The sequence below is a fragment of the Perca flavescens genome, chromosome 10 (assembly GCF_004354835.1).
Source record: "Perca flavescens isolate YP-PL-M2 chromosome 10, PFLA_1.0, whole genome shotgun sequence".
NCBI lineage: Eukaryota > Metazoa > Chordata > Actinopteri > Perciformes > Percidae > Perca > Perca flavescens.
The window spans coordinates 23,960,138-23,971,186 of record NC_041340.1 but is presented as its reverse complement, the minus strand read 5'-3'; the positions used below and the strand labels follow the sequence as shown (position 1 = coordinate 23,971,186).

The 11,049-nt window shown below is 38.0% G+C and overlaps 1 protein-coding gene across 1 annotated transcript; it reads left to right on the top strand.

Annotated features, from left to right (window-relative positions):
• Positions 1 to 4,220: 4,220 nt before the first annotated feature.
• Positions 4,221 to 9,805, top strand: mchr2b (melanin concentrating hormone receptor 2b). Its single transcript, XM_028589852.1, has 2 exons — positions 4,221 to 4,850; positions 7,662 to 9,805. The coding sequence occupies exons 1-2, from the start codon at positions 4,447 to 4,449 to the stop codon at positions 8,299 to 8,301; spliced, it is 1,044 nt and encodes a 347-aa protein (XP_028445653.1). The 5' UTR covers positions 4,221 to 4,446; the 3' UTR covers positions 8,302 to 9,805.
• Positions 9,806 to 11,049: the final 1,244 nt, after the last annotated feature.

The following is an 11,049-nucleotide window of genomic DNA, read 5'->3' as shown; positions in this document are numbered from 1 at the left end:
GATTACTTAATCTATTTCAGTGACCAAGCGAGACAAGCTGTCAGTAACAGGAACAACCCACGCAGTCATTTTGCTGATGGGAGTATTTTTACATGCACATACTGCTGTGTGATACTGCCGGTAGTCCCCCTCCACATGCAGACTCACTTTTAAGGGGTTTGGGTTTGTGACTGTGTTCTTTTTTCTCCTGTTCTACTCCTCTGATGCCACCATACTGTGGGCTTTATGTGATCTGTTTTTATGAGCCACATCAGGCCAGTGCGGTGTGCACATTATCTCATTAATGAGGACTGCCATACTGTAGGTGGTCACAATTAAGTAGTCCAGGACTCTATTGTTTAGATGTAGCCAGCTCATATTTATTTATGTCTTTCAAAAAGCCAATTTTAAGCTAGGGTTAACTATTCTTGTTTCAGACCTACTTTGGGTTTAATTCATATTCTGAATTGGCCATAAAAGACTACACGCTTTAACAAGCCATCATGTTTATTCCTCACTTGATCCAGGCTGAAGTTTTATTGAGCGCTTGTGCTCTGTTTTCAGCAATGTCCTGCTTCACATTCACACAGGTGCACACCTGTACACTCAGGAGCTGACCAGGGCAAGCACCGTCCTCCACTGTCGACCACTGAGCAGATGGGAGCTACGACCGTACTAACCTCGTCTTGCACCAGTACTCACGGTGGCAGTTGTTGAATGAAAGAAAAGACTTGCAGAGATTTGTATCAGCCACAAGCCCAGTTCTTGAAACGTTTGGTAACTGCAGCACACTATAGTTCAATCAGGAGAGACTTCATTGCAGATATGAACAGATTTATTTGTAAGTTACATAAGCAAAATAGGAAATGTACAAAGTCTTTGGAGATTAGACTCCATCGTATTGAATATGTTTAAAAGAAAGACATAAATAAATATGAGCTGGCTACATCTGAACAATAGAGTCCTGGACTACTTAATTGTGACCACCTACAGTATGGCAGTCCTCATTAATGAGATAATGTGCACACCGCACTGGCCTGATGTGGCTCATAAAAACAGATCACATAAAGCCCACAGTATGGTGGCATCAGAGGAGTAGAACAGGAGAGAAAAGAACACAGTCACAAACACAAACCCCTTAAAAGTGAGTCTGCATGGAGTCTAGACACTGGTGGTGGTGATGAAGGAGCACAAGAGACCATATCAAAAGTGCCAAAGGGGCGGTCAGCAGACACTGACAACCCGCAGAGGAGAGAACAGGTTTAAAGCAGGGATGTCATGCTGTGATTGGCTTGTGAAATACATGGCTGAATCTGATTGGTTTAACTGAAAAGTGAATGCCTAGAAACAGTTGATCAATTAGGAGAGATGCGAAAACGTTATCGAAGTCTTCCTGAAAGAACTTACGCTGAGCTTCATTTCATACCAATGCCAACAACAGTGCTGTCTTGTGAAGAAAGTTCAACTTTGTCTTTGCAGTAGCAGGCTGCACAAAACCAAACAATATTTATCATTCATGGTTATTTATTTCACATAATGCTTTATCTAAGATAAGATAAGATAAGATAGACTTTATTAATCCCACACTGGGGAAATTCCTGTGCTACAGCAGCTCAAAAGAAAAATGTACACACATCAGAATAACACAAATACACATTAATTAGAAATAGGAGAAAAAATATACATAAACTATAGGAAATGGATAAATATAATATAATTAGTTATAATAATAAAAGTAATAAAAACAACTGTATTTACAAAATAAACAACCTTATATAAACACACATATATATATAAACACACACATATATATATATATATATATATATATATATATATAAACACACATATATATATATATATATATATATATATATATATATATATATATATATATATATATATATATATATATATATACTACTGGGAATAACTGACATATGAGTGCCTTCTAAGAAATTACTTATCACATGACTCACGGACAGATCTAAAGCACTGTAAATCAAGAAATTAAATTATAAAACATGAGACGTATTTACAAAATGATTATGTTAGTAGGAATAACAGGGGCAAAAGGGAACCTTTTAAGCGCATAGAAAGCTCCACTGTGTACACATGTTTTATGAGTCTTTAGCTTAATGTTGACTTCAGCTGGCTGTTGACGATACAAGCTTTTGACATGTGTGTATCTGACAGTCTGAATGTATTGTGTGCTGGAGAAGGTTTAATACGCTGCCGATGGAATTTAACGTTTCATGACTTGGCAACCCTCCCTTTGCGGTGGAGTTTTGCACTCTTATTCCTTCAGCATCATTGCTATACTTTGTTGAGAAATTAGCATGAACCTCACCCGGACATGACTGGATGAACACAGCACTTTCTTCATTGTCCTGACTTTCAAACTGACAAAACATGGCTGCTTTGGAAAAATAGAAAAAATAGACAACAGACAAATAATATAACTATGTTATAGCCTACGTGTGTTGATATTAACAGAAGTTATGTGTCCTCATATTTATACCCCAAATCACAGTAATAACAAGATGAAGTCTACTGTCATGCTAGCGGCTAGTGCTTTGAAGTAACTACTACCGTAACATCAGCATGCTAAAAATGTTAACATGGTATAGCAGGTATGATGTATGATGTTCACCATTTTAATTTAGAGTGTTACCATGCAAACATGAGCAAATGTTTCATTGCAATCCATCTTACAGCTTTTGAGAAGATCATGCAGCACAACACTTAACAAATACAGAAAAAATTGATTAGTACTTGACTTCAAGTTTTTGCTCAAGAACACTTTAGCAAAGAAGATAAGCTCCAACATAGGGGACTGAATACCTATGTAAGAGTTCTAAGTCAAAACCAACTGGAAATGCTGTTTTAGTCCAACGTGTTTTTAACTTGATGACTCTTGGTGTCTGTCTCTGGCAAAGTGGGATTTATACTCACAGATCTAAATCTAAATGATAAAATATAAAGGAATAAAAATGTATAATGAATAATTAATTTTATTCAGGGACTTTTCTTTTGCTGTCAGTAACTGACAGAACTGAGTTTAAAGAGCTCATTGAGGCAGGTCTGCTATTGTTCTGGACCACTGAAAGTGGCCAAAAGTCATAAAGTGTATTTTCTATGAGAGCCTGAGTTAAAATGATTACATTAAGGTGCACTTTGAACAGAGAAAGGAAGCATCATAGGGAATTAAAGCCAGTTGAGGAAAGCTCACATGTACTCCCCCTGACCTGTGAGGGGAGAGCCCTCACAGTTGAGCTGGATCAAACTGTCCTTTAAAGTTGATTCCCAATGATGTCAGAACAACGCTCCAAAGAAAATCACATCTTTGGTATAAGGGTTACACTGCAGCCTTTCGGGCATATTCACCATGAAAAAACATAATTGCTAGTGATAACCCAAATCACTTGAATAAAGCTTAAACTAATCAGCATTTAGGGGAAACAAGCTCAATGTTTAAAATCTCCCCGGGAATGTGTGGTTTAATTGAAATGCAAAAAGTTATAGGCATCTCTTTTTGTGTAAAAGTAATTGAAGCATATGGCTTAATTTTGCAGGCATATTCTGGAGTTAAAGATTTCTTCCTGTTTTATTTTCCCAGCGTCTGCCCTGTAGTAAGTAACCTTTAAATGTTGTCATCTTTAGTCGTATTGATTATTCCATTTTGCCATCTTACAGTTTAAACATGGAAGTCTTTGTCATCTATGTATTTATCACACTGCAGAATGAACATTACTTAAACTTACTAGGCAGCACGGTGGCTCAGCAGCAAGAAAGTTCTGGGTTCGATCCCAGGTCGTCCCAGGCCTTTGCTTGCGTGGGTTTCCTCCGGTTTCTTCCCACCATAAAGACATGCATGCAACTAGGACTACAGTTGAAAATTAGCCGACTGGCTAACACTGGCGCATTTACAGAAATGTTGATTAATGTGCATTGTCCTAATATAAATAAATAAATCTTCTTCTATTAAAGTATACAATAGCTAGAGTTTGTTTACTCTCCTTCTTAGTTTAAATGTGTTATCAATGTGCAAAGCAAGCCACAATTTCTGTCTTTTAGACTTTAAAGCCCATTCTTTTCATTTGCTTGTCAATTTACATGACACATCGAATTATATTTGAAGGGAGGGAACTAGTGTCCCCTGAGGCGCGCTCTGTGTTTGGTAAAGCGCACAGCGGATGCGCAACGCAAATGGTCATAGTTTGCCTTCAGAGATAAACATGTTCCAGGCACCATCGCTGCTCGTGTAGTCAGACTTGATTAGATTTAACGTTTTCATGTTTTCAGTCATATAATCTTTGTTTGGGAAAAACACGGACGAACTCAAGGGGACAGTGAGCGAGTTTGCCGCCCAAGTTTGGAGACCAGACGCCGGCTGGAGAGCGCCTGGTGCGCGCTTTAATTACAACCACAACAACACACCGAGGCGATTATTAAGAGGATTTGAAGATGAATGTCACGGGCGTTTTTTGCAAAAACAACCAAACAGAGAACGTGACTGACCCGTTATGTTTGAATTCAACTCACTCATCCTACAACTACATCAACATCACCACTTTCATGCACATATTCCCTTCAATTTATGGCATCCTGTGTTCAGTGGGAGTTATAGCCAATGGACTGGTCATCTACGCAGTGAAAGCATGCAAGAAGAAAATGGTATCTGACATCTACGTGCTGAACTTGGCAATAGCCGACATGCTGTTCTTGCTTGTGATGCCCTTCAACATTCACCAGCTGGTCAGAGACAGACAGTGGGTCTTTGGAAACTTCATGTGCAAAGCGGTCGTAGTGGTGGACGTCAGCAACCAGTTTACCACAGTGGGAATTGTTACTGTGTTGTGCATTGACCGGTAAGTGTTAAATCCATCCATATCACAGATCGAAATTCTTGTCAATGGTTTATCATAATTCTTTTAGAAGTAAGAGCTGTTCTTTAGCGCATCACAGTACCACATTTTGACTTTACTGAAAATACTGTATTTGGAAATATATAATAAATAATAATAATAACAATAATGATAATAATGAAAAATAATAAAATTGAATATAAACAGAAATATATAATACACAAATATAATTATATTCATTATGATGAATTAGGGCAATCATACTTGTAACAGCTCATGAAGACACAATGTTCCCTGCATAAATGATGTATGTGTCATGTTTATGACCTGAACACATTGAGGACATTAAAATGAGTCTGTGTGCCAAGTGTAAACATCTCCATTTGAAGGTAATTACCAGAGCAGGAGCAGCTCTCGGAGCTATAATGCCACACATCTTCAGTTTAATATAGATAATGCATTTGTATTGGGCCACTAGACCAGCTAATTGTGTTCTAATGAGCAGCACCACCTGCACTGAAAGTATCCTTCACTAGTTCTTTCCCATTTAGTAGTAGTGGATGTATTACTTTTAGTTTAATCGTTATCATTTCATCAATACTGTTACGTGTTGTGTATCTTGCCGCGGCATTACTTTACTTTCAATTCAACTCCGTCCTTTAAAATTACTTAATTTGTTAAAAGCTACCCGGGTTTTGCTGAAGCAAATGCTGAAAAAAAAAGATCAAACAGAAACTCAACTGCAACACCATCAAAACAAGCAATTATAGGCTCTTCTTTTAAATTTACATCAAATAAACGATAACCTATAACAAAGAAACAAACAGAAAGCTATCTTGTGTGCCAAAAATCAATATAATGCTAGTGTTTGAAATCTGTCCCAGGGATGATTAAATGCATTATTTGGAATTGTTGTTATTGTGATTGGAGTTTGCCACTTGACAGCTCCAATTACACCCCTCAGACTCATTTCCAAAAATCACATTTATTTGCAGTTGTTTATCTGAGCTTAGGAGCACAGTCTAGTCCTAGTGAAAAAGTTAACTTTTAATATCAATATTACCAAGTTTTCTCTGATAAAATCATATATGTCCACCCACTGACAGCTCAAACTCTCTCTAAATGTTTCCTTCTCAGCTGTTAGACACATTCCAAACTGACATTATAATTTTACTGTTAAAAAAAACAGTGGTGTTTAAATCAACACAAGAAACAGTTATTTCTTCCACTTCAAGGACACTGTGATTTCATATAATGGCAGTGTTTGTGGATACCAACATGTTCCGGTTTCCAAACCACAGCAGAGTTAAATATATGTAATGCATTTGTTGAAGGGCAACTTTAGATGGAAATACAATAAATATAAGAAGTATTTATTGATAAGAAACATACTTTTAATGTGGATGTTTGTCAAAAGAAACCTTTTTCACTTGAATATATTTGCTCTAATTCTATTTTTCCTTACACAGCAGCGAGACAACCACAGAGCATAAAACTTTCAGTGTGCTGGAATTCTGGCCAGACACTGGGTATTGATCCGCACTTACTGATTTAACCATCACACTAAAAGAATATTTATTTAACTTCAAAAGAGGACACCAGCTTGATTAGAATGCTAAACAATTTATTTATTGGGTAACACTTTACTTGAAGGTATCGACATAATCGTGACATGACACTGTCATAACTATGACATGACACTGTCATGAACGTGTCATAAACGTTATAAACAAGTCATAAACCTTTATGACTTGTGTCATTAAGTGTCATTCGGTTTTTGTCATGACAAGTTGACATTGTTTGGGTTGTCTTGATTATGACAACTTGACATTAATCTAAGTGATATTACCAGAAGTTGTCTTGGTCATGACAAGTTGACATTACATTTGTTTGAGATGTCTTTGTCATGACAACTTGACATAATGTCATCCTGTTTAATGTCAAGTTGTCTTAATAAGGACACTCCAAAGAAATGTAATGTCAAGTTGTCATGACAAATACATTTTCTGGTAATGTCATCCTGGTTAATGTCAAGTTGTCATTACAAAGACATCCCAAACAAATGTAATGTCAACTTGTCATGACTAAGACAACTTCTGGTAATATCACTTTGATTAATGTCAAGTTGTCATAATCAAGACAACCCAAACAATGTCAACTTGTCATGACAGTGTCATTTAATAGTTATGACAGTGTCACGATTATGTCAGTACCTTCAAGTAAAGTGTTGTGTGTCTAAATTGAAGTGTGTCTAAGATAATTGCAATTTAGCAGGTTGTCCCGGAGAAGTCGGGAGTCTTACAAGTTTACACGGCTGCTAAATCAAACCAGAGTGGTCGGGCACGAACACACATGTAATATGTAGACAGTAACTGGAAATACCTCATTTGCTCCACTTAAATCACACTTGGGTTAAGTGATGACAAAGTGGTTAATTTCCTGCAAATATCCTGAAGACTGTCAATGTCATAAGATATTAGAACTAGCTGAGCTGCTCCTCAAATTGAAAAACAATCAAATGCAAAATCCAAATCGAAATGTGTTCATTTTCTACGGCTGTCTGTTTAAATTATACAAATTTTCCACTGCATTCATCACTCTACTGAGCACATACTATATTGAGATTGTATCTCTGACATGGTACCTGATTTCATAATATCCCTTTTGCTTGATTTGAGTCTCTGAGCATGTCAAAGATGAAAATTACCTCTTGAAGCAAAACCAATGCTGTTTACCATGCACTTTGGCAAAGTTCCTTTTGTCATTTGTGTTTCTGACTGCAGTCCAGCTCTAACATAAACTTCTTCCTCCTAGGTACATAGCTATTGTCCACCCCACGTCAGAGAAGAGGACCATCCAGTGGACCATCATCATCAACCTGCTGGTGTGGCTGGGCAGCTTCCTCCTTACCGTCCCTGTCATGCTGTACGCCAAGGTTGTGCGCAGACAGCATTTGGAGATGTGCATGATGTACCTGGACGGCCCTGAGGATATGTACTGGTACACTCTCTACCAGTCTATCCTGGGCTTCATCATTCCTCTCATCATCATCAGCACCTTCTACTCACTCACCCTCTACCACGTCTTCAGCTCTATCCGCCGCGTCAAACGGAAGCAGTCGATTTGGGCTAAAAGAGCCACAAAGATGGTCCTAATGGTTATCGGCCTGTTCCTCATCTGCTGGTCGCCCTACCACGTCATTCAGGTGGTCAACCTGACCAACAACACCCCGACTATCGCCTTTGTCTATGCCTACAACATCAGTATCTGCCTCAGCTACTCCCACAGCTGCATCAACCCGCTCATGTTGCTCATCTTCGCCCAGAATTACCGCGAGCGTCTGTGCTCCAGGAACGTGCTGCACAGCTCCCAGCACTCATCCAAGGGCACAGTGGTGAAAACGGATGGTTCCAGTACGACCAATGAGCCCAACTACCGCTGCACTGTCATCTAATCAGAGAGGTGTCTTTTTGTATATACTGTACACATTTTGATGTAAATGCTGCTCGCCCCCAAAAGGATGTAGCTTGATCAATGGTGTTGCCTGTCAGGCCATATTCTGCAGCTTTTCCCAATTCAAAAAACATTCAAAAAACTGGGCAGAAATCACTCACTCACCAGCGCTTTATGTTGTTATTTATTTTTATTTATTCCTTCTCCTCCTACAACATCATAGGCACAGCCAAGCCCGCCTGAGGAATCACACATGTGCTTAATGTCAACCCACTTGCTCACTCTTTCATCTGCTCATTCCTTTACTTTACATATTTGTCTTCTCTACACCTACTTACATATTTATTTACCCATCCCAATTTCTCCTGTCCTCATTTATTGATCAAATTGTCTATTGTTGCCTTTCTGGATCTTTTATTTTTATTTTACTTTATTAAATAATTGATTTCCCCTATAGTTTCATTATCTCCGCCTCCCAATTATGGCTAATCAAAATAAATTCAACAACCGGCTCACTCCCAAGAGTTTGGGGGCAGGTTCTGAAAGGGGCCACAGGTATCTGTAATGGGTGCGGGCCCTCCACAGGGTCCCCCCATGGTGCCATAGATGGAACGCAGAGGTGCCATAACACTTATTTAGTTCGTTGCAATTTTAAGTGTATTTGGTTCCTTCTCTTTTTCTCCTTCCTCTTTGTCTTTTCTCTTTCAGTCATAAATATACACACACTCATACACACACATACAGTATATACACACACACGTATAACTGGCTTCCATATATTTTTATTTTTGTTTTATTTCCCTGTTCCTCCATGTGCGCATTATTGGATGTGTTAACCTTTGTCCTCTGTCTATTTCTATGTATTTTATGTCTCAACCTCTGTGTTTGTGTACTGTCCCTTTGGACCAAAAAAAAAAAAAAAAAAAATGGTTTCAACAGGAAATCTAAGAAAAAGGAAACAGATTACTGCTCAGCAAAAGCTCCCTTTATTTAGCCGGCACGCTAAAAAGGAAAGCAACGGTTTCTGAGACAAAACTAGAAGGAATATCAGCACAGACTTTCAAAGATGCACAGATAAGAAGGGACGCTGAGGAGCGACTCAGGTGTAAACCGTTTTCCTTTTGGACTGGGAGCTATCATTAACCTTTACCAACCACAGGCTACATCCAGTGTCATGCTGGTTAGTGACAAGACTGATGAAGTGCAGCTTGTGAGATCTGTCACTGACATTAGCATGGTTAAGTGTAAAATGTTTGGAAGAGTTGTTTATCTCCACCCACTGGGACGTCTTCACTCAAAATACTTTCTAATAAGAGACCCTTTATGAAAGGCTTATAAGTTGTAACCAATGGCTTTAATAATGGTTGATAAATAATGTACTAATGCTTTATAGATAGTTATAAGGATGTAAAAGAATCTCATTGGCTGGTGTTTATTCTTTCTATTTTGTAAGAATGCATTTATGAATATTGATCCAATAATAAATGCTCAGTTATTAATAATAAGTCATAATTGAAGGATTTTTAATAATCAAGTCTGCCTCTGTAAGTTGTTAATATATAGATTTTGTTCCAGATTGTCTGCCAAACTAGCCAGAGGTAGTTTTCACAACTTGGCAACCCCAAAATTTGTACTTATTAATGGCTCATAACCAGACGCAAACGGAATCTGCAGATTGTTTTACAGTTTTCAGCGGTAATCCTGAATGAAAATCTGCAGCATTCTTTTTGCTTGGGGTGGAGACGTGTTAACATTCTAAGTTAAGTTACATTTTTTTATTTAATTATTATAATTCTATGGAAAAGTCTACGCAACATTCTGCATCTGCAGATTCCATGTGGCTCTGCTCATAACCGATCTATGAAAGATATGTGAATGATTTATTAACCAATAATAATCATTAGTTACAACTTTTAAACCATTTGAACCCTTTTATCCCAATTAATAATCAAGCAAAAGTTTGATACATGAAAGAAAACAGACACTTTATGGCAGTCAAACATTAGAGAAACATTTCACATTTACAGAGAAGTACTGGTCGTTCATCGTGAGCACAGATTCAGAGTCTGTTGTTTTGCTCAGCAGAACAGCCCCTTTCTGTTTGTCTTAGAATCTAATCACATGCATGCGTAACACACCAGTGATTGCTTCACTCACCAAAATAAAGATAAACAAGAATCTTTCAGATTGTCATGATAGACCTATAGCAGGGAAATTGATGTATTACAATCTTGGTGGATTGGTTTAAAAAAAATGATATACATCAGACATTCTGTGTTTTTTTTTTCTTTCTTGTTTACTTATCCGAGTCTTAAACGCCTCTGAGCTACAGTTACTACTGTATAATTTGAGCTCCACACCTCACCACCACTGTCCTGTTATCAAGGACGAGTACAGTGATATTGCAGAGACGATGAAGACAACATTAAGGACATTTGATGCTCTCGCATTAAGATCATGTAATTTGCCTGATTGTACATTTGCATAATGAAAAGTGAGAGGCAATGTACAGGAAATATGTATGTGTATTGTCTCAGAGTTAATAAGTATGTTCACAATGGCACTGAAGCACTAAATGTGTGTGTACTGTGTGTCCTGTAAATCACGCCTGCTTATGTTCAAGCAGAAGTGCGTCAGACTGTCATATATGGTTCTTCTCTGTGCTGTGTGCAAAGATTGTAGGCATTGTTTTTACTCTGATCGAGGCTGGATTAACGTAAAAGTAGGGAACTGGGCCCCGGTGCCGTAG

Coding starts and splice junctions, on each gene's coding strand:
- mchr2b (XM_028589852.1), top strand. CDS start 4,447: ATGAATGTCACGGGCGTTTTTTGCAAAAACAACCAAACAGAGAACGTG. Junction 4,851..7,661: donor ACTGTGTTGTGCATTGACCG/GTAAGTGTTAAA, acceptor TCTTCCTCCTAG/GTACATAGCTATTGTCCACC.